Raw genomic sequence first — 25109 nt, 5'->3', positions numbered from 1 at the left:
GCACTATGTGACAGAGCTGATGGGGAGAGAGGCTTTATTTTAAAGGCAGCTTCTTTACAAAGCTGTAGGCAGGCCCAGGGCACATCCCACATGCTGTCATTGCCACTAATTGGGGGGAAAAAAAAATCAAGTTATAGTTTGGATCTTCTCTCTCCCTATCATTTCAAATGTGTAGGTTACTACCTTAAGGGATGTAACCTCTAAAATCAAAAATATAATTTTCACATCAGTTTATTGTTATTTAAAACACTTCCTTGGAACTTGAGTGTTCTGAACGCGTTGTGCAAGTGGTGTAATAAACCTGATGGTGATGGTGACGATGGTGCTGGTGACGACCATTCACCAATAAGAAGCGTTTACCAAGCATACGATTGTTTTGTAAGACGGTGGTTAGTGTTGCAGCCAAAAACCATGGAATTTCAGTCACTGCCCTTTAGGAGCTTTCTGCAAGGTCCCACCTTAGCTCAACAATCATTTTCATGGTGAAGATTAGGCATTTCAGTGTCAGAAAGACAATAAGCGTGAGGCATCCTAGCCTCAGGAACCAGAAGAAATCCAGGCTTCATGACACAAGAATACAGTTTGGATGTTTGTGTTTTTCTGGAAATTGTCCGCTTCAAAATTTCTCTTGGATCCTCAGGTGCTGAAAGACATTGCCTGGGTGTTCTAAGCATCGTGTTTTAAAGGCTTATTTTATTTGTTTGTTTGTTTATATTTTATTTTTTATTAGTTTCAGGTGTACAAAACAAGGCAATAGTTAAACATTTTATCCCTCACAAAGTGATAACTCCCATCCCCCAATCTGTTGCCCCTCTGCCATCATATGTATCTATTACAATTCCATTGACTCTATTCCTTATGCTACTCTCCATATCCCATTATCCCATGACTATATATATATGTATATATGTATATATACACATACATATATATATATACATATATATATATATATATATATATATATATATATATATATATATATATATATAAAATTTTAGTTGACATACAGTATCATTCAGCTTCAGCTCCAGGTGTACAGGGCAGTGGTCAGGCATCTTCCCCATCCATGAAGAGGTGTCCCTAATAAGACATGTGCCCATCTGACACCCTACTAAATCTTTACAACATGATTGATTATATTCCCCAAACTGTCTTTCGTATCCTTGTGGCAACATTGTGGTGACCAATTTATGCTGTCTAATCCCTTCCCTTTCTCCCTCATCCCCACCCTCCTCCCTTCTGGCAACCATCAGTTTTTCCTCTGTGTCTCCGGGACTATTTCCTTTGACTTTGCTCATGTATTCAGTTCTTTACATAACACATATAAGTGAGATCATATGGTATTTGTCTTTTTCCATCTGACTGATTTCACTTAGCATAATGTAAAGGCTCATTTTAGATGGAATCTTTTGTAGAGTGTCACTAGTTATCTTCTCGTTCAATGCATTTTCTTCAGTGGTTGTAGCAGAGTATCCAGCTTCGGGACACTTGTGACATTCTCATGAGTTCCATGTGACTTTTGGGGAGAGGGGTTCGGAATCACAGAGTCGGCATTGCCTTTGAGATGCTAATATTTCCTGGGTCTTGCACATCTAACGGCTTCTTTTTTTCCACCTCTGTGTTATAGGTAACATAGAATATAGCTGTCCTGCCACGAACGAATGTGAAATCACAAAGCGCAGACGTAAATCCTGCCAGGCTTGCCGTTTCATGAAGTGTTTAAAAGTGGGCATGCTGAAGGAAGGTAAGGCCCCTTGCTCATAGCCCTGTGTTTCAGGTTGGGGATGGGGGACGGGTGCACAGGGAGTTCCAAATGTGTCAGACAGACCAGGAAAGGATGGGGTCCCAGTAAATGCCCTGAATCTGATGGCAGAATGCTCCTTCTTTACGACTGAACTTGCTGGTACTCCCTTGGCTAACTTCCTGACACCCACAGGAAGGCACAAGGTAGGATATGTTTGATGTGCAGCTAAACCCACCAGGTGTGTTTAGGCAGTTCTGGTTCTTTTCACCTGTATAATTTCCGGAAGGTGGAGGATGGACAACCAGGCGCCTCCTGTTTCTGTTGTTTTGCATTTTGTCTCATTAAGTTCACAGAGAAATATCCGCCCCCCCATCTTTATTGAGCAGGATTGACAAAGTATATATTTAACATGCATGAGTTAATGTTTTGATATACATATATTTTGTAAAATAATTGCTACATGTAGCTACTTAACATATCTATCACTTCTTATAGGTACCATTTTCTTTTTGTTAATCTTAGATTTAAAGCATTCTTTTGTTTCTAATCTTATCTTTTGGGCTTATTTTCTATTATAAAGAGGTTGGAAGAATGAGACTAAGATTGTTGATTTCAGTTGGGAATGACAGCAACAAACACAAAATATTAACCACGAACATGTATTCTGTGTTAAACATATTGTCTAAAAAGTCACATACTCGTCGCTGGGAACTGAACCCAAATAGTCAGGTTATGGAATTCATTCAGTTGTTTCATCCGTATCAAAAGCCCTGAAATATTTGTGTATCTCAGCACGTCTAGTGAAACTAACATTTTAGCTTAGAGAGAGAGAGAAATTGTTCATTTTTTGGGAACCCTAGATTTTGTTAGTTTGTTTGTTTTTAACATATCTTTGTACGTGTGTGCTTTCATAGATGTGCAATTCACGTACTGCATTTAAATTTTACTTTTTCCTTTTCTTCAGAAAATTTGCCAGAGTTTAAAATAAATGTGATAATTCTAAAAATTGATAAAATGAAAATGTGATCATTGAAGCCTGAAAGAAAATTGGATAAATTAAATGTTTAAATTGATTAGCTTCTATTAAGTCATAGAATATTCCTTGTTCCTAGGGTTTGCCCTGTGAGTTGTATCTTGTGTAGTTACTGGAGATGACTATTTTTTTTTTAACTTCTATATCCAAATGGATCCGAGTTTGTTCCCCAAGACTGAACGAGAGCTTCAATTAGGTGTGGCGTTACCAGTCTTATTTTATTTCCTTGTTTGTTCTTGTTCCAAGATTTTTTCTGTGAACAATGTTATAGGAAGATGAGTGGACCAGATGATATTTGGGTCCATGGACTTCATGCTGGATTTCTGTCTCTTGTCTACTGAGAACTAACTCTTCCCTTGACTAGGAACAAAGATGCTTAAATGTTTCTCATCTTCAACTTGAAAAAAAGCTGTTAAAAAACAAGTGTATAACTTTATAATGAAAGCCTTCAGAAAAGATAGCCAAGATATATTGTAGCCAAATAACATAAATTTTTTATAAAAATATATATTTTAATAACTTACATGATATAGGTAGAGAAAGGAAGGAGAAAGAACAGTAGAAGGTGTTCTTTACTCCAATGGTGTACAGATAAAGATTGGTGACAATGTTACACTGCTGAATACAAATTAGGATGGGGAATGTGTACTTCCCCCCCAACCCCCATGTAGCCTTTGGTCCTGTTAGGATTTTTCACAGTTAACATAGTTTATATCCATTAGCTAAATATTTATTAAGCTTCTCCCATGTGCTAGGTGCTATTAGACCCAGTGAGGCAGCAGTGAAAAAGACAGATATGGGTGCTCTTGTAGAGAGAGCTTATGTGAAAACGCCAAAAGGACAGTTTTGCAAAGGAACGCATGCAAATAGAAACTCCACAATAACAACCCCGCCCACATGACAGAGTTTTAGTTAGCAGGATGGTGATAGCTTACTTTTTTGCGATGAAAGACATTATCTTCGTAATTCCCTTAAGCCCTATAGCAGAGTAACAAACAAAACACATTTCACTATATAATGATGCATGATTGACAGTTAATTCTTGGTCTTTATATTGCCACTTAATTGAGCAATTCAGACTCAAAATAAATTGATGCTCATTTAAAAAGGCTTACGAGTTGGGAGTCAGGAATCATTATTTTCCAAAAGCAAACCAAGTTTTTCAACAATGTTATAAACAGTAATATATTAATTACCACTTTGAATTGATGTGTCTTAGATTTGGATTTTATTTTGAAAAACTGGAATACATTGGACTATGTCTCCATTTCCAGATAGACAGAATTTTTTTGATCAATTTGACTTCACTACTGTAGTTTACTCAACTGTTTGCCCCTCCAGGTTTAAGGAGGACATAGGGAAAAAAATGTTTTCCCCTAAATAATTTTCACCATTGTGGTTTTCAAGCAGGAGCAATGTTGAAAGGTGGACGGAGCGACTGATGAGGTGTGAACTGTGTTTAATTAAGCATTGTTGGTGAAAGTAAATGGGACAGTGCTTATCTATAATTCACACCTCTCCAGTTGCTTTTATCAAGTCCTTCGAGGGCCTGTTTTCAAGGGAATTGCTGCTGTGGCTGATATACTCATATAATAATTTATTTTCCTTTACCCCTTATACCTACTTGGGTGGGAAAATATCAGTTCTCTAAACCCCCTCCTTCCAAAGAGAATGGATGGAATGGTTATGAGAAAAATATAGAATAGTCTTTTTCTTTTGTATTTAAAAAAAGTGCCGTGAAATATAGCATTACACCCTGCATATAAATGCACAATTACGTTCGGCCATCTCCTTGGCTCGAGACTTGCCTCCTCAGCCTGGAGAGAATGATACCGTCTTAAATGTATCTTTATGGATGGAAAGGGATTTTAGTCCCATGCAGTATGTCAGAGATCATGATGTAGTAAATCTATTCAAATGTAAACCTGTTCAATTCAATTACCAGTCCATAATAAAATTTGCTACTATAACCCCTGTGTTGACCACAGCAGTCCATACAGGCTGATGGCACAGCAGGTCTGGAAATTGACAGACAAAATCTATTTAAACAAAAAACATTAGTTCTAGAATCTGCAATGAAATCAGATTTCAACAGCTTTGATGGGACCCCTCTTTCCTTTAACAGGTATTGTTATTCAACTGGCCACATAGGCGTCTTAGATAAAGCGCTTCCTGAGGGAAATGAAGAAGTTTTTATTAAGAGAGGGCTTGATAGAAAAATGAGACTGTTATTCTTAAAAATCGCACGCCTTAGTTTTATTGACTGCCATTTCTACTAATGACGTGGGGTGCAAAAGGACAGTGATGGCTTAGTGGGTAAACAGTTACATAACTCACATTGTGCATGATTAAATTCTTATCAGATATGCCTTCTCATTAGCCCACACCAGAATTATGTCTGAATGAACGATCTTTGATTTTAACGTTAGAGGTTTCGAATCCAGAGATTGTTACCGGTCGAAGCAATGAAACAGTTGTGTGGAGAGAAAAAACAAGACCACAATATAATACCACTTCAAGAAGCACACTTAAAAAAAATGATAGTTTGTTCAAATCCAAGTGGTTGTACCATTCTGCATCCTGAGAAATCCCCCTCCCCTTTTTGGGGGGGGCACTGGTGATCTTCATGGATGATGGTCCAGCATTATTTTTTCGGCATTCTACCATACTATATGTCACAGAAAACCCATTTATTACCACATATCTGGTCTCAACATTCCCCTTTCATTTTTGTAGGTATTGCTTATTTGAAGGGAGACACAACAAAACCTAATCAAGGTACACCTATAAATCTGGTCAGGATTTATTTTTATTTTGATCTCTGTCTTTAGTTATTTAAAGGCTACTACAAGACATACTTGTTCAGTTTTCTCTCTGTCAATGGCAAACAGAGACATTTTATGAAAGCAATCTTTATGTAGGTATAGAATTCACTGATCAAAGGATGGAAGGGCTTTTTGCTGTTTATTGCTCTGATGGGCTTCACCCTGGCAGCTCAAGTATTTTTCTTTGACTCTTGCAGATGAGAATAAGACCCCACATTTCTGCTCACCACGCCTTTCCCCAGCCAGCCCAGCCCATATGCCCAAGTGTGGAGGACCAGTTTAGTCATTTCATGCCAAAAAAGTGTGTAACTACGCCTTAAAAAAAGAAAAAAAAATGGTGACTTAATCTTCCTAACCTTCAGTTTCATCATCTATAAAATGGTGGTTGCAGTAATGGTATTTGCAAATCACGTGTTGTGAATATCCAATAAGATGCCATAGGTTACATGCTCACGTGGCTTAGCATAAGGGCCAGATCAACATTGCTAGAGAGAGGACAGGTGAAGTTTTAGGGTCAGGTGGACCTAGAGGTAAGCCCAGGTTCTACCATTTCCTGGTCCTGAGGCAAGTTGTGTAATCTCCAAGACTCAGCCTGTTTGTTTATAAATATGGGACAGGTGATAGAACTTCTGTTGTGAGGTTTTGGTGAAAACCAACAGCGCTAATACAGACACAGGGCCTGGCATGGGATTAATGAGTAGCACCGCAAGCTAGAAGATACCATGTAGCATATTGACCTGCTGGGCTAACAGAAATTCTTGCAAAATTGGTTATCCTTTGGCAGTATCAATGACCTGAGGTGTCTTCCCCAAACTTTTCATAGAAAAGTTTTCACATCACTAAGTGAAACCTTTCTCAGGAATTTCATGAGGAAATGTAGTCCTTAATATCTGATCTTATGTGAAGTGAAGCAAAGAGACAATAATATAAAAAGGGAAAAAGGGACTTCAACCCAAGCAGAAGTTTTTACCACGGACTTTACAGGTGAAGAATGCTTTTAATTACCGGTCCACATTCAGAAAGGAGAATTCATTCCTTTGTCTACCAAAGAAAATGGATAAATCACACACCTTTTAAAATGCGCAGGAAAAAAACTATAAGAATTCTTTTAGCCCCATAGATACATTAAGTTTTATTGAGGAAATTTTGCTATAGCATAGTGGAAAAAAATCAGAGGCTGGAAATAAGTTTGAGTGCAGCTCACTAAATATTAACTGAGCTTTCCCCCAGGTGTCTGGCAAAATACTGTGCTTTAGCTTTTAATTCTGATTTCCCCTCCCTAACTAGCTTGTGATTTGGGGCAACTCCAGTCATTCAACTCTGTTTCCATATCCATATGTGCAGGGGAGCAATTAGCCTGGATTCTTTCTCACCCCTTCTATTCTAGTATAAGTTTTATTAAAAACCATATTATTTCTAGAGAAATAGTACACCAGTATATGACATGAAAATACTTAAAATTATGATGAGGATGGTGTTAATATCTGTGAGGTTGGAAGTACAATGCAACTATTATTTGATAAACATGGCTAGTGAATTGTGCTGTTTTGTAAATGTTGTCTTAACTAAATAATTCTTTCATCTTTCTAGAAAAACACAGGAAGCGTGTTATTTTTGTCAAAGTTAATAGAAGTGATAGTTGAAGGAACAGTAGAACAATGAATAGATATTTAAATACTTAGGAACTGAATTCTGAATTAGGCATTTTTGCCTGTGTTTGAGAAACTTTTTCTCTATATTTCCTCACAATCCCTACCATTTCTTGTCAGTCTATTGAAGAGTAGTCAGTAGAGTTTCATTTCTAGGGACATCTGAAATCTCATCAGAGATTACGAAATTACTACCAGTCAGATTTATTGGAAATTTTGTTGTGACATTTTTTAAAGAAAAATGCTGATGTAAGTAGGAGAGAAGAGTGAATTTATATAGTTTTAAATACCTTCTAAATATGTCCTCTGGGGGAAAGTGATTCATTGAAACAAATGAAATAAATAACATAGTTATGTGTGTTATTGATACACACATTCGATTTGACACCTTGAAAGTAAGCTTCTACTACAGAGAGGCTCAGTATTCCCCTGTGCTCTTTAAAAGTCTGAAAACTACAAGCATGCAGATTCCAGCTAAGCAATTAAATGGATGGGAGAATTGTGAGCGTTCCTCTTGAGGATAAACGGGAACTGGCATTTGGTGTAAATGGCCATTCAATGTAGAAAGGGCACAGGATATTCAGGTTTCATTCACTTAAAATCTAACCCAGTAGAGGAAAGTGGGACCCTGGGTGCTAGAGTCTCATTAATCAGATGAGGAACCCAAAGTTCCGAACATTTTACTGGCTTACCCATTGACCTGTTGCAGATAAAGTGGGAGTGGGATTTAATGTTGGCCATGTCATCTTCCCAGGCCCATCCTGCATCTCTATCAAGCTATGTCACAGCCTGGGCCCAACAAGGGGTCTGACCTGCTCCAGTCTTGGGTCGTGTGCCCAGTCTCAGCACAGCAAGCCAGCGTTGGCCCAGAATATTCATTGGAGGGTGGAGGAAATGGGAGACCCCTGGTGCAGTCAGGAAGGAGCAGAGTTTATGGGTGTAATGGAGGGTGTGTGTCTAAGGTATATGTGTGAGTGACATTCGTAAAGATGGGACTTTGCTTAGGATTCTGATTTCAGGAAACCAAATGTCTCACCTGCGGTTTGATGAGGCCACTGAGGATACAGATAATGGTGGGGACAGTTGAGGAAAGGTCTCTGTAGGATAACTGAGCAGGCTGGAGTATTGGGCTCATTGTGAACTGTAGAGACATCGTGTCTCAGGAGCTATGGAGCTCAGGATGGCAAGGTTTATGACCCTGCATAGAGCAATACATTTGGGTCTATTCATTTTGGTCAAGCTGAGTTAGTGTTGTCTCTGGGTAGGTCCCTGGGAAAGAAGTTAACCTAAAAGCTACGAGGGTCTCAAAGGATCTCTTATTTTCATTCCTTGATGGATCTCCCATATTTGAGAAAGGTCATGTCACCTATGCCTTGCTCAAATCGTCTGGCACATCATCTTACATCCATCATGGAATGTCAGTCTCTCTAGAATGGAAGGCCCTCCCCTTTTGCTTTGCCTCAGGGATTAATAGTGTTAACATAAGGCTTAGAAATCTTTGGGTGGAAGAAATGGGGGACGTCCAGTGATGGTAGTAAGTCCTCTTCTACCTTAGAGGATTTTTTGTCCAGAGGCCCCATTGATTCTGAGCTGTCTCGTCACTATCCATAAGGTATACTTCCTATTTCTACCTTTAAGTTTAGAGAGGCCACTGTGTGTGTGTGTGTGTGTGTGTGTGTACACATACCAGAGGTGCCGAAAGAATGTAAACAAGCGGAAACTTTGGTCAATGTGGCTCAAGCAGTAGTTCGCCATCATCAGAAGTGTCTGGACGCTGATGGTAACCACTTTGAGTACCTCTTGTCATGGCAGAAGTCAAACGTGACTTGTATTCATCTTTGGTTATCGGTATCTATTGAGTATTTTCATTTTAATAGTTTTTTCCTTTCTTAAAATGTGTATATATTTTTTGGCACCCTCTGCATATACATATATAGGAGGTCCCTAATTTAGGATGATTTTTCAACTTTATGATTTTTCAACTTTACGATGGTCCACAAGTGATGTCCATTGTGCAGAAACCATAGTTTGAATTTTAATCTAGTCCCTGTCTAGCGGTATGCAGTATAATGCTCTGTTGTGATGCTTGCTGGGCAGCGGCAACGCTCTCAGCTACTGCCTCACGAGGGTCAGTGACTGATATTCTGCAGTGTATTCATTGCATGAGATGATTCTGCCCAACTGTAGGTTAATGTGAGTGTTCTGAGCACGTTTCAGGTGGGCTAGGCTAAGCTGCGATGTTCAGTAGGTTAAGTGTAGTAAAAGCATTTTCGACAAATGATATTTTCAACTTAAAGTGGGTTGATCAGGACATAACTTCATCAAAAGTCGAAGAGAAATTATATATGAGACAGCGCAGATTTATTCATTTAGCTGCTATTATGTCTCTCCAATCAGTTGTCTTGAGCCCCCAGGATATAAAGAAAAATTATCGCAGAACTGTTTTTGCTACATCCACAGCTTGTGTCTTGATTTATATATGGCAGTGGGACTCTGTGAGTCCTGTGGGTTTAGCCTATCAGCAGGAGAAGCAAAGAGCAACTTACTTGTCTAATTACCCTTCTGTTTCCTATCTTCCATTTTAATAAAATGTTCGTTTAAAGGGTGTAGCATTTTCTAGGTAGGTTCTCTTTAAAAAAAAATATAAAGCTACTCAGGTCATTTAGTAACAAGCAGCTGTGTTTTTGCTTACTTAAAGAACCTGCTTAGTACAATTTATCCTAACAAAATATCTTTTGTGAAAACCTCTGAAGAAGACATTGCCAAGGTGAATTTTTTTTTTTTTTCTCAAGTCTAATATCATTATGCTGCCAAGTCGAAAACAGAAATTATTGGTAGGGAAATTTGGGTTCTTACTGCCTTCAAAAAGCAGAACAAAGAAAAGGAGAAAGCTTTAATGGTATTCAAGGAAAATATTTCTGTGTTAGATGACAGTTAATAGAACTGCATTGACCTCACTGGTATTTCTTGCACTCTCTGTTGTAATATTATCCTAAGAAGCTCTCTCATTAATGCAGAGTATTAAACAAAATTCGCAAGTTATGATATAAGCAATAGAAACAGCACCTTCTTTGTGAGCTCAGACTTGACATTATGCCACTGGGGAATATTTTTAAGGTGCCCCAAAAAGTTATTTCATGTACAGATACTGCATTACCAGCTGGTGATTTTTTTTTTTTGGGGGGGGGCGGGTCATGCTTTGTTGATATGAAATTTGAATAACCTGTCTCGAAATGATGAGCAAAGATTTTGCAGGTAAAGGTAATAACACATATTTTTGAGAGTTTAATATGTATTAGGCTATGTGCTTTAGTTGGATTTTTATTTTTTTGCTAATGCTTGCAGTGACCGCCCGCCCTCACCCCCAGAGGTGAGTATTTCCCCATTTCACAGAGGTAACAGAGGTTTACAGAGATTATGTTACTTGCCAAAGTTCTCGTAGTGATGTATATGATGGGGTCTGGATTTTTCTAGCAGGCCTGTGCTCTGTATTTGTTTAATATAGTTTTTCTTTGTGAACCGTAGGAATAATCCAGTATATATTTAGCTTGGGATTCTTCAGAGGCCATGGGTATTATGAGATCTTGAGCTCTTAAAAGATTACTTAAGTAAACCATATTTTGTTTTTGTATTTTTTCTGTTTTGCTTCTCCCTTTTTTTTTTTTTTAAACTAGGCCCCATGGCATTATTTTGAATTTTTCACTTACTGTCAGAAATAGGATGAACTGTGTTGGAAGGCAGTAAGTTTCCCATCAGTGTGACAGATGTTAAGAGCACGTCCAAGTATCAGGTGGGGGTGAGACTAGAATATCTTTTATGGCGACTTCCAACTCTGAGATTCTTGGGCTCCCAGCGTAAACTTTGGAATAGCTTCCCAGTTATAAACTGTGTGAATAAACATTAGCAACACTCGAGCCGTTCTGTTCCTGGGAACCCAATTTCAGGGGTCTGTGTTTTTGTGAAACAGTGGATGACATCTTATTTGAGTCTAAATTAGAGCACAGAGGAACGTTTTACCTTGTGGTATAGTTTGACTCTCTGGTTCCAGTTTTTAGAAAGTGAACTTTAGAACCAAATTCCTTGCAAGTTTCGCTTTTGCACAGTGGAGAGAATTTGATTCACTGAGTTTGAGCATCGTGTGCCTTAGTTGTTTTGAGGATCTGGCCATCGTGTACGGCTAACGTATTACAACCTTATCTGTTTTATACATGGGGAAAGCTGAAGTACTAATACTTTAAAGATTTGCCTATGATTCTGTATATCATCCATGTGGATCTTACTCCCTGTGACGTCTGCCTGTTCCTCTGGGGCGATTTTACAGTTATATAATATTCAACATTAACAATTACATTAGAGATGAAGTGGATAGATTCTCTCATGCGAACTTACCAGTTGAAACACCAAGAATCATTTGAACTGGATAAATCTACCCTTGCTGCATTTGTGTTAGAGAGGATGGAAGGATTGAAATTATAAGAAATAGTTCCTTTAGCTCTCTTCCTCTTGCTTTAATTGGAATACTATTAAATATTAATCATTTATTTGATTGTCCCCAATTGTCATTTCCATTTGTGAACTTCAAATAGGAAGCCAGCAGTTATCTAATACACTACAATTTTTTATTCCTTTTGGATTATAAAAAGAATCCCCAATGGATTTTGCCCCCAGGGGGGAAACCTGCTTCAACATTTGTGCATCCGCCGAAAGTCCCGTGACACCACGGTGAGTGGTGAGGGAGGAGGGGGGGCTCCCCCAGCCATAGAGGACTCTAACGTGGAATTTTTTTCCATGGGTCTCCAGACAACAGATTTTTGCTCCTTTTCACCAGTGCACACATATATCAACGTGGCATTGATATTTATGACATTGTGCTTAAATTTAATGTAAAGGAATTCTGGTATACATTTTAATGAAGTGAACCATTCCTAATGTGTTAGTTGCCTTTTGGGTAAGGCTCTGCAGAGTTCTACTCTATCTACACTGTGTCAGGTATCATACATGATTTTGTTCATTCCTAACTCTCCCTCAAAGCAAACCGAGCGCTGGCCATTTCTTGAGAGACTGTTCTGTAGTTTTGTCTCTCTCTTGCTTAGTAGGTTGTCGAGCCACCAACCAGCTTCCCTAAGGCAAGCTGTCTGCAAAGGAACAAGCCAGCTGGCTTGGCCAAGGTTGATCAATGATGAGAGGCAGGCTGGGTTCCAGGTTCACAAAAGCCACTCAGTGGAGAGTAGGTCAGCGGCTTCCCCAAAGCCAATTAACTGGCAGAAGTCTGAGGTGCCTGGTGCTAGCCAAATTCCCTGAGCCTCATGGTACTGGTGGGGAGTCCATCCTTGGGCTTCCTGGCAAACCAGCTTTAAATGAATGGCAGATTGTGTTTTTTTGAGAGCCTTTGTGGCTTTGTGGCTCCTACAACAAATATCAGGGACCTGCCACACCCACTCAGCCGTGATACCCAGGTACACTGCACGGCCTGGACTCAACAATAATGGACCCTCAGCGGATTACCCACGTCATAAATTTGTTTTTACCCTACTTCAGCTTAAATGCTTTTCAAAGTTGACATGACTATGAATCATGCCATTAAAAGAGCATAACATGGAAATGGTTTTGGAAGCCGGAAGCGTCATAGAGACCTTTAACAGAAATGTGAGGGTATCTAGCATTTTAAAGCCCCAACTGTAATGGCCTCTTCTTTTATAGATGACTGTGGTGATAAAATAGGACCCGTGGCAAAACCCAAAGGGAGGGTATTTTAGCAATTGCCCTTTGGTTAACCTGTTTCTCCAAAGATTATGTGTAGCTAAGATCATACTCCCTTCCCTATTTTTCTCAACTTTTACATTTTCAGCCCTCACGTCTGTTCTACACAGGCTAGGTAATCATAAATTTAAGATGCCTGGACTGTTTTATTAGAGTTTTCAAGTATATTGGGGATGTGGGGAATTTAAGAAGTAGAATAATGATAATGTTAAGAGGCTCGAACTATTTTACTGGAGTTTTTAGGTATATTGGGGATGTGGGGAATTTAAGGAGTAGAATATGTATGAATGAGATAATTCACAATTCCTCGTATAACGTAGCATGTGTTTCTACTTAGATCTGCATTAATTTCCAGTTCTGTGTCTCAGGTACAGTCAGCATGTCACCCCCTTGGGAAGTTCAGTCCGTTTTGCCTGGCCAGCTTCTCAGTTCTCAGCTCTAAGTGTTTTCCTTGAGGCCACCTGAGCCCTTATTTAGTGGCACCTCTCTGGACTGTCCAATTAATTTCCCTCAACTAAATTTTTCCCTCGCATATAACTTTTTGGGGCACACAACTTCCTTTTCCTTTTCTTCCCATCCTCACACCTGCCCCCTTTTTAAAACATTTTTTGCTCCTGTTGTTCCAAAATTCCCCCTAAAAAGCAAAGTTACTTTACAACTGTCGTGAGTAGCCATTTAGTGATTCCCAAGCTCATAACCTCCATCATGATCTCCGCCCCACCCCCACTTCTCTTGGAGTCACCTCTCTGCTCTCTTAGACATTTATATCCAGACCTATTAAGTCTCTTCATATCAACATTATCATAATCATTAGTATGTTTGAAGCCAATTAAATGGCAATTACTCTGACCTTAGCCAGTCTTAGGTTATTATCAATTCATGCATAATTTGGAAATATTTGGAAGGAAATACTATGGTCTACTCTGTGTAAATATTTTTATCTGCTCTCAGAGAAATACACCTTGTTCTTTAGAATATCTCAAGTTGGGGTCAGGTTGTTCCTTACGGAGCTATTTATAGCTACTTATGGATTCAAAATAATGTGTATTCATCAAGCCCATCTCCAAGCATTCATTCATTCATTCTTTGTCTACCCATTCAATGAATAATTTTGGAGACATGGCTCCATTGCACTCCCTTTGTTAAGTACTGGAGATTAAAAGTGAACATGACAGACAAGAGTCTGCCCTCAGAGAGTTTATCATAAACCTGAGTACTCACAATTATATAGATCCCCCCCCCTTTCTGAATGTCACTAGCATTTATATTGTTTCATGCAATTTAGCATTTTAACTGCATGTTTTCCACAGAGGGAAGTAGAGTGTAAAGATACAAAGCTTGGTCTCTCAGACCTGATGGAGTCTGTGAATATTCATTGAAATATGTGTAATACAACTGAAGAATTGAATTTTTCATTTTAGTTAAATAGCCCCCAAGGGGCTGGTGACAGCTGGACAGTGCAGAGGTAGAATCTGTGTGCTTTTCAAATTGTAATACTTACTGTATTAGCTGTGTCATCTCAAGCCAGTGACTTTACCCTTTCTAGGCCTTATCTGTAAAATGGGGCTTGTAATGATGACTTTGGAGGGTTGTTTCAAATGAGGTAAATGATATAATACTCTTGGTACCGTGCCCTGAAAACAATAAGTACTCAGAAAATATTAAATGTTAGGGTTAAATTTTAGTATTCTATTACTCACTTAGCAGGTCTCACAGAGAAAAGCATAAAGAACTTAAGAACAGGGGCTGTGTTTGTTTATTTTTTTGTCCTCCATGACACTTAGCATAATCATGATCGAATAGTAGGAATTTAACAAAATATAACTGATTAATTGTCTTTCTTTGTTTTAGCCTACTTTAGTGGGCTTTTAGTTACATTATGAACACTTAAGTACAGGAATAATTTTGTCACAAATAAGATTTTAGAAACAATTCAAGGGCTATGATCATGCATATATTATTTCTGCAATTTTCCTTTATATACATATGTGTGACTGTGACAGAAGTGTATTTCAGAAGTCATGTTGTATTAAATTTATATTGAATACCCGACAATATAACAACTGGTATATCCTGAGTCAAAAAGAAAAAAAATATGTGAGAAATGACATTTTTTTATCTATCTTCTAGACATTTGATAAGTTAGTGACTTTAAATGACCTATTTAAAACAGAAAAACAAACCCAAAATCTTGTATAAATAACTTCCTTCAGATCAGACAACCAGTAAATGGTAAAGCCAGGATTCGATGTGTGTTTCTCAGCCTTGGAAACCCACATGCTGTACCGATATTCATAATGAAGTCCTTTGGTTCTCTTCTTCATTAGTTAATCTTATCAAAGTGTCACGAGCAAAAATATAATTTCTGTCACATGGAAGCCACTGGTCTCTGCTGTTACTTCCTTTTGGGAGCAAAGAGACCTTGATTTGAGAGAATGCTTTTGGTGCTGGAGCTGTTAGAATACCAGAATCATTCTTTGGGGTACATGCTGTAAAACAAGAGGGTTAGGATATCACCAGTATGTTTTCTGATTTCTGAAAACACTTGTCTCCGTGGGACCACAATAGAATTTCTTAAAATTTCTAGAGAGAATATTTCTATTTTTCCTTAGAAATGGTTTGAATAATGTTGAAGCTACTCGTATTTCTGAGCAGCACCTCTTCCGTGTAGACGGTCAGAGGCTATTGTTTAGCAGAAGAGATGCCCAATGCCCAGCATCTGTCCTCAAGAGGCAGTCCAGGTCATTGTCTGATGATTTCATTTTCAATTTGTAGCATCACTTTCGTGCTCTGCAGTCAACAGGTACAAATTTGCGGTCTGTGAACAAATGTATTTCTCAGCAATTTCGTATATGTTTGGAGGTCTCCGCAGAAGTCATTAGTTAGGATCTGGAGGGCACAGTGTAGATAAATAAAGCTTCACTAGCGGTGACAAAGTAAAAGGAACAGAAATTCAATTCACATACCATGTACCTCAGCGATGTTAGCGGATCTCCTGGTCCTCTCACGCAACTTTATTAGTCATGTGCTCCAGAAAAGAACACCTATCAAAAGTTTCGTTGAGGTAGCAAGAGCACCCCATTCCCCCCGCTGTCCCCCCGCCCCCCAGCTCTTACAAGTAATGCTATTTGAATGTCACTCAGGAACTGGCCTCTTTGAAACTTCCCAGGCTTAGAAAGCTAGCGATTCTCCTTCCTCACCTTTCTTTCGTAACTTGCAATGGCAGACTCTAACTAGCAGCCTCAGTTAATGCATTGATTTTAACTGGAAACCCAGAAGGAGATAGTACTGGAGTCAGCTGAACTCTGAAACAATCCTGGGAGACCAGAATCATTTGCACATCGGAAAACAGCTAATGGGCCAGGGAAGCTGAGGTTAGTGGCTCAGTGGTGGGGACTTTACAGCTGTGTCCTTTCCATCACGGGAAGAGAGATCCCTGACAGAGTCTTGTGACGTGACGTGCTAAGGCACCTGTACCTGATGCTTTTGTTACATTTTTACTTTTATTTTTCTTCCTGGCTGGATAGTTTTTTTTTTTTTTTTTTTAAATAATCTGGCCCGTGGGAAGTGGAGGAAAAAAAGTATAAATTGTTAGTTTCCTCTGACTTTGCAAAATTCCAGTAGGTAGTGTGATATCTTACAAAAGCATGGGCTTAGTATATTTGCAAAATAAAGACAACGCATGTGGAATTGTATTATCAACACACTGTTCAGTATAGCATATTAAGATTGTGGAGTTTTCTTAATAGGTAGCTCTCAGTTACTGTTCAGTTGCCAATTGCTAGCACATTTCTTAACGTCTGTTGCCTCTGTTTCTTCATCTGTGAAGTAGTGATGGTGATACTAATAAAGCCTATCCTACAGAATTTGCTGTGAGGATTAAATTAGATAAAGTATTTAAAATACTTTGCACGAGGCCGGGCAGGTATGAGCCCTCAGTAAATGTGAGGTATCGTCATTATCATCATCACTGCGATTTTGTGGCCCAGGTGTTCCGGACACTGCCTCTCTGAAACCTAAAACATATCAGCTCTGCTTGGTCTCAAATGTCATCTTGCTGGAATTTTTTTCCCTCCCAAATGACCGAGTGCTGTGTTCACAGCAGGCCTAGCTTGTCCTCACGCTGCTGCTCTTTATGACTCGCTGGGGTCAGAGGTCCCCGATCAAGCTCTGTGTGACTCCAGCCTAAGACCCTCTCCTGTGCTCAGGAGAGCTGAAGGTGACAGGCAGGGTCAGCAGAACCTGCCAAAATTACAGAGACCCCTCCATGGGCTGTGGGGGTAGGGGGTGGGGGCAGCAGGAAAGTCTGTCATGGATCAGCAACAAATAACCTTGACTCCATGGACTCCCTTCTCAGCTAGATCATTGCTAACGTTTTCCAAAGCGTAACTTGCAGCCCCTACAGTTCCTTTTGTGTCTGTGAACTTGTTCATGCACTTCTGGTTGTTCCAGGTACACAGTATGATGAGTCACGAGTGAAGAAAAAGCTTCTACCCCCACCTAGAAGTTTTAACAACTACGTGATCCCGTAAACATTGTTCTGTTTTCGGTTTTTTTGTTTTTAGGTCGCCAATCAACTTGGGTTTCAAGTTGTTGCAGGGGACTTGGGACTTGGAGTGCTTTGCTTGTCTTCTCAAGTTCTGTCTCAAAGCCATCATTCCAGCCAAGAAGTAGAGACTACACATTACTACAGTGTGGCTCTTGTTCTTGCGTCTCCTTCTTTTCCCTTTAGTCACCCCCTTTCCACCCAGGATTGACGGCAGAATATCAAATCAATGGTGGCATCTGAGTGCTGTACAGCACCCATGCACTTTAATACTGCTTTCTACCTTCTGCAGTTCTGCGGCAGTGGTTTCAGTTCCAGGGTTGGAAGGTTTGGCCTAGAGAGAAAGGCAATGCCAAGAGGAAAGGTGGGCTGAAAGAGAAAGGCAGGGAAACAAAAAGGGAAACTAGGCTTACATAGCACAGATGACTTAGTTCTCTGCATCTCTTAAAAAAACTTGCTTTCTGTAACACCTTTTCTAGTCTTTCTCTGTGCATACGTTGCTAAACGGGCAGAATAGTGAAGAGGCCAGGATGCTGTTTGAATCCTTCTCTGTAGCCCAGCCACCCACACCCCAATGTGTTATGGGATGGAGGAAATGGATTGGCCCCTGGGATTGTCCCTTTACTCTGTGCGTGGTTGAGAAGGAGACTTCTCCTCACTGGGCTGTCTGGTTACTGGGTGGACACACTGCCTCGCAAGCTTTTCCTGCTCTGGCTCGTCTCTAATTAAAGTACTTGCTATGAACGATTTTTAAGCACTGGAGCTTAATGAAGTTAGAAAAAGGATTTGGATACAGTTTGTGAAGACTTCAAATTATTTGAGTTTTTTTCTCTAGGGAGAGCTGTAAAGTCTGGAGGCATTTTAAATGACTTACAGTGTATTCCATTTTGTTCTTCTAAAAATTTCTCTTTTTGTGGGGTGTAGTTGAAAAAGTCCGCGGCCCACCTCCTCCCGCTACACCCCCCCTCCCACACACACCCCCTCCAAAAAAAAAAGAACAGAACACTTGCTTTGCAAAGTGGCTTCTTGGGAATTTCCAAGCCTTTGAATACTGGTCTCTAATTAAAGGGTGCCTGTGTCTTTAACTCTCATTGGCAATTTTTTTTCCCTTTGACCCTGCAGTACTAGGGGTTGAAAGGAACGTTGCATTCCTCCAAGATAACCTGGAAGTTTGTACATTTTGATGCTTATGCTCTTTGCTGATGCCCCAAGCTCTGTGCCTCAGACATACTGGGCTGAGCAGGGAAACAGTGATCTGTGTAGCTCTATGGAGCAAATTTCTTCGTCCATTGGTGGTTTACTGCTGACCAGTCAAATGCTGGCTAATACCTTTTGTTAGAGATCGGAGTAGCAGTAATTTGTCATCAATAGCTGTAATTAGGTTTATCTACCCTTTTCACCAATACCATCATCTTCGCCAGATTGTTATTGTTTGGGCTATTGAGAGAAATTCTGGAAAAACAACAACACACTATTGTACGGATTGATTTCAAAGCAATTCAACACTTTGGGGAGCCGTTTTTTTTTTTTTTTTTATCCATCCCTTATTCATTTCCTTCTCAAATATTCAAATGCCTTTTCAGAATAAAATGTCATGAAAGCATGTCATGTATCTGAAAAATAATTAATATAATTGACAGGAATGTCGGTTTTCTGCTGAGGTGTGTTTCTCCTAATCCCAGAGTGCAATCTTTAGCATCGATCCAATTGTTAGGGAATCTTGTCACTCTCCACTTACCTGGACTACATATTTTCAGGACCCAAGATCCTTGAATTCCATAACCTTTACATCTGTATTATAATACTCTTTTGACCAAAAAAAAAAAAAAAAGTGGGTCTGCTTTCACTTCTGTTCCGGGGCACGTATCCATGACATCTGCGTGTGCAAGACATGTGTGGACGATGCATCCAGAGCTTGCCTGGAGGTGACAGTTTATTCACTGTGTACATTGCATATAAGATTGCAAATGGCACGTCGGAGTGTTGGAATCTAGGCGGCAGGAGTTTAGCACTAGAGTGTCCAGGTTGCACCTGAACTAGCTGGAGCCTGCCAGCCCCTGCAAGCCCACTGAGAGCATCTGTCCCGCCACCGCCTGACTCATGCTGTCTCCTCCGCAGGCCCTCCGATTCTTCTGACTATGAGCATAAATCATCCACCTGTCAGGAGCTCTTGCTGCCTGGATTATGCAATGTGCCTGCCTTCATTTGGAGGTGGTGTGCGCCTGAGATTGCTGCAAATGGTTTGCATTCATTTTCATGCCATCCCAGCATTTCTTCAGCTTTAATGAGGGGATTAGGGTGGTGACAATGACTTTCCGAGACAATGAAAGTCTTCAAGATTCTGGAATTTGCTTTGTGTGTCGGGGATAGCTTCGTGTGAGATTTCATTTTTTTTTTTTTAAATCCCAAATAAATCAAGGGTTTAAACATTTAGGCAAAGGAGCCGGGAATTGCACAAAGCCAGCTGTCTACAGCTCTATTTATTGGCTTCATAATAGTTCCCTCCAGCTGACGAACTTAAAATCAGTCAAATTTATTGCTGATCTTTAATTAGTTACTTTTATCTTCTTTCATGGGTTGGATTTACCCATATTGGGAGGCCCCAATCCTCCTCTACCCCGGACACTGCTTTCCCCACTCTGCTTCCTTTTCTTTCTCTGGAATTAAAAAACAAAAACAAACAAACAAAAAACAAACAAACTAGAAACTTTTAAATAATTTCAGCTTCATTAATTGTTAAGGTGTATCATGCTTTAAGAAATAACTCTTGTGTTTTTCGTTTTAATCCTTCCTGGTATATTTAGAGTAACCTCTATTGCAAAGATTGATTGAGGTCCCCTCCACTCCACTAAAATGTCCTAATTTTTAATTAAGAGAGCTCTCTAGTAATGCCAGCTTTATATATGTGACACATACAAACACAGACATTATCATTTTCTTTAATGAATTGGCCCTTTTGGCATACCCAGACCCCAACCGAAATGAAACATAACTAGGACTGTAGTTATTTGAAATTGAGTGAATGAGCATTGCAGAGATTCTTTTGCTTTTGAATAGTGAAAAGACTTCTCCAATGCTGTCATCCCATGTAAAGCATAAGTTACCATACCATCAGGGGACTAGAAGAAACACTGCATTAAAAATGGGACTTGAATCAGTGAGCCGTCAGAGGAAATCAGGGTGCTCAGACTGAGGTTGTATATGTTTCATAATATCTTTTAAAAATGTTTGGGTGTAGTTTAATATAGGAATATTAATGAATTAAATTATATATTATGTGTGCTTTCAAAAATATCAGGTTCTTTTATCGTCACACAGCCTGAGATAAAGTAGGCATTTGAATTTACATTTCTACATAGGCTTTCTTTCTTAGAAGCCTTCGGGACCCCTGGCATGTGTTTTTGTGGTGGAGGTGGTATTCAGTACACCTCAGGAGAGAGAGAATGACAGTTCTCTGCTGGCTTCCTGTCCCCCTGCTTTGTCATCCGGACCCCTTTCCACCTTTTTCTCTCAAAGCCAGAGAGCTTCCCAATTTTCTTTGGGTACACACATGTGCAAATTTTATTAAAGTCTGAGATACTAACATTTATGAAAAGTAACACTTTGACATTCTTTCTACTGTGTGTGCATATTATATATGAAGACTTGAACACAGTGTAATATTATATGTATACATATGCATGTGCATATGTATGGTACATGCATTTTATATACACCTATACTGCATATGCATGGTATGTAATATGCATTTTATATACACATACATATACTTATATACGTATACACACATGTACATGTACTCTGGAGAAAATACCTAAATTAGATGTGTGTTTTTTGTGTGTGTGGTTTTTTTTTTAATGAACACATTGAGATTTTTGTGTACGTGGGGTGGGTAGAAAGCAGAGTTAATGCTCTAGAAAACTTGGGCTTTTTATAAAACAGTTCTTCATACCTGAAGAGAAACTATTTTTTCCTCTTAACAATAGTACTTTTTAATATCTTAGTTACACACAAAATTCTTTAATGTGTTGAAATGGGATGAAAACCCATTTTCCCAGCATTCAGACAACAGACACAGTGTACTAAGGTAACAGAACCCTCCGATGTTAAGTAGGGGCATTTTCTATGCATGTTCGCAAGTCACAGAGTCTCTGGTGCACCGAGGATGTGACTTCCTGGAGAGAGTTCAAACTGCCACTCCTTGTGGGTGTTTTTGGGGAAGCTATTGGCCTCTGTGCGTGAAGCATACAGAACTGGAGAGCAGAACTTGGAAGTTTCTGAGACGAGTTAGTAACAAGTTAGCCTCCCTCTCTTCTTGGCTCTTTTTAATGTGATAGAAAAAGCATTAGGGTGTTTTTATTTGCTTGTTTTTTCCTTTCTTTCCCCATTTTCCCTCCGCGGTAACCTAATGGACTCAGCTTCCTCAAACAGAAAATGTGTTTCATCATCATTTTGTTTTTTACCCCCATCGCTGCCAAATCTAAATTTATGTATATTAAAAAAAAGAGCAAGAAAGAAAACAGGAACATTTGAAGAGATAAATGCAACACAACACTGATAAAATCTGATGAAAAATCTCACTCTTTTATCTATGGAGAAATTAGGTTTATCATCAGGAAAGCATTCTCTTTTCATTTCCTGAAAGGTGCTTTTTGACAGACCCTTTGCCGTGGACGTCACACTCACAAAACTTGCTGTCACAGGGCTATTTGAATATGGTGACAGGCTCATTATCATGTTGAAGAGTCCTGACAACACTGCAGAGGGGAAATGGACAGGCCTGCCAATCAGCTGTTGAAAAGACTCTGGTTGAAATAGGGTTTTTTGTTCCGAGAACAGTAGTACAAATTGACTGCATTAATTCTTTTTATTATAACCGTGCATACTATAGTTAAGGACTCGGGAGGGTTTCCATTATCAACCCCTATTTTCAGCAGGTTGATTAGCTGGCCATAAAAATGTGTTCCCAGCTGAAATTTGGCAGAGGTAGAAGGCTTTGCCTATAAGATGTAATTGTGTGTGTGTGTGTGTGTGTGTGTGTGTGTGTGTGTGTGTGTGTGTGTTAGTTTTACTAACAGTTGTTTAGGAAAAAAATGCTAACATGAAGTTTGATAAGCAGATACACAGGACTGGCAAAGTCTTACTATAATTCAGTGATTATTCTGTGTTGGGAGGGAAAACTAATTCAAGCTGATGATCTGTGATTGTGATTTAGTGCATCAAAGCCTCTCTGATCACAGAAAATGGAAGAATTGGACGATTTACACACCAAGATTTGGAAGTGTGGCTGCCGTGACTTACATAGTTTTTCATAGCAGCCCTTCTGTTTGTCTGTCGTCTACTTCAGACTTCATGGTAAAAAAGCAATAGATGCTTAACAGTCATTATTTCCCTAGTGTTTCCAGTAACTTCACCGGTCCCCCAGGATTTGGTTTCTCACGGTGGTGTCAAGAGTTTTCATTTTTGTGGGTATGGGTGGCTTTTGTTTTTCGTTTTTGTTTTTGTTTGTTTGTTTGTTTTTACAAGTGAATTAACTCACTAGATTACCTCAGGTAATGTTATTCTAGCAGTGTTTGAAGCCAGCAGTAGACAACCACAGGTATTGTCAACTGACTTTTTTTCCTGACTTTGAGCCCTGTGAATGTGGGCAAAATTTGATATTTTCCCTAAGTCTCCACTCCAAGGGCACTTAAAACAAGATCATCACATTGCAACCTTCGCATAAAGCAAGGGTATTTCTCTTCATATGTTTTGCATAACTCTGTCTACTGATCCCTGTTCTGTTCAGTGCCTGAGTCTTACCACTTCTCGGTGGTGAGACACGTCAGGAACCCAGGCAAGGGACATTTATTCTCCTCTGCCATTTGGTGTCCTGTGGCATGTACACACCTGATTAGACTTTGCTCCCATGAAAAACAGTTAGCATTCTCATAGAAGAGCCCAATTCTCCCCAGGGAGTGACTTAGGTATTAGAGCTAATAAGTCCAGTAGGGAAATTTCACTCATCTTTCCAGCGTTCTTCCATTGTGACTTAACTCACTAACCGTGTCTTCAATTTGCTTCTCACATTGCTCAATTTCTCCACATGCACCCAACCAGCAAAATTATTTGGCATCCACACATTGCATTTGGGGGGAAAAATTCCCTTCCTATTTTTATGTTTAAAAAAATTGAACCCTGAAATATCCATGTCAGCGCCTCGATTTCTGTGCCAGTGATCCCCTGGGATCTTAGGATCGTTCCTTTGTTTATTCATTGACGCATTCAACAAAGGTATGTTAACTACCTCCATTGTTCCAAGCAGTATTTGTTCTCGGTGATGAGGATGAACAGTGAAGGAGAGTTGAAGGAGTTCACTGTCTAGTTGATGGTGGGAAGGAGTGTTAGGGACAGCACGGTGGCATGGGATCCCATTGGAAGGGTGCTTCCATGCTACCTTGAGTTTTTGAAGGAAGCGATGTGCAAAGTAATACCAGAAGGAAGAGCACAGGGTGGAGGGAGGAAGGGAGGACAGCAGATGTCCAAGTGGAGAGGTCAGTTCATACTAAAGCTCAGAGGCCCTGAGACAGTTTTGTCCCTTTGAGGGAATGGATGTTAATTGTGACTGAAGGATCATGGGAGCAAAGAGTCAGGCTCATCATTTTGAGGATGGAGTCAGGGACTTGATAGCACAAGATTTGAAGTCCAATTCAGGATTGTAAGCTTTGCCTGAGGTTCGTGAGGATGTTTGAATGTCTTGTCCTTTCTTGTTTTGGGTAGGGTTAGATTTATGTTTTAGGGAGAATACTGCGGCTACAGCTTGGGAAATGAATGAATGAGTGAATGAATGAGCCAGTGGTGTTGGCATGAGGATGGGTAGGCCTAGACTTGCTGTCATTTTCAGAAAGAATTTTTTTTTTCATTTTTCTTTCCAGTTTGTTTCTGTGACCTTTCTCTTCCTGATCAAATTCAAAAATAGGGATTTTTATTCACATGATGGTAATAATTAGGCCATGTTCATTCATGTGCTTCTCAGCTCCAGAAGTAAGACCGTAGGGAGCCTACTCCAAATTGGCTTTTAGCTTGAGTCTTGAAGATTTGATCCTGTCAGGCTCAACAGAGTTGTTTGTATTCACAAATAGAGTGTCCACTATGAACATAGAAAGGGCACAAAATTAACTTTTGTGGCTCTAGTCTCTAAGATCCTTTCCAACACGAAAAAAAACATTATTCTAAACATGAGAATATTATACGCAGATTAATCAGAGTTCATCACAAGGAAGTATACCATCAGGCTCTAGGTTTCCTGTATAGTCCATTTTCCATGGACTGAGAAAATAATTATCCTCATAGAGGAATATAGAATATGTTTTCCAGAGAGCCATACCCATTCCCTTGTGATGAAATTAATTTTCATGTGATTCTAAGCACACCTTGTATTCTATAAATATAAGAAAGCAAAGCAAAGAAATAGCTTCAGTTTCCTAATAGTTTAAACTTTATCACCCAGTATAAGAGAAAAAAAAAAGTTTTGGTAGAAGAGGGAAAAGGAGGTCAAATATATGGTGAT

The 25109-nt window shown here is 39.5% G+C and overlaps 1 protein-coding gene across 12 annotated transcripts in view; it reads left to right on the top strand.

Annotated features, from left to right (window-relative positions):
- The window catches only part of ESRRG (estrogen related receptor gamma), a 532991-nt gene that overhangs the window by 405673 nt on the left and 102209 nt on the right, over positions 1-25109 (top strand). For all 12 annotated transcript variants that reach the window (XM_081039347.1, XM_081039350.1, XM_081039345.1 and 9 more), the window contains one exon: positions 1631-1747. In XM_081039347.1, coding sequence (XP_080895473.1) covers positions 1631-1747 — 117 coding nt within the window. The remainder of the gene's footprint in view (positions 1-1630; positions 1748-25109) is intronic.

Source organism: Rhinolophus hipposideros, assembly GCF_964194185.1.
Source record: "Rhinolophus hipposideros genome assembly, chromosome: 26".
In the NCBI taxonomy this organism is placed as follows: domain Eukaryota; kingdom Metazoa; phylum Chordata; class Mammalia; order Chiroptera; family Rhinolophidae; genus Rhinolophus; species Rhinolophus hipposideros.
The sequence above is the reverse complement of the archived record's forward strand: the minus strand, read 5'-3'. Positions and strand labels throughout refer to the sequence as shown.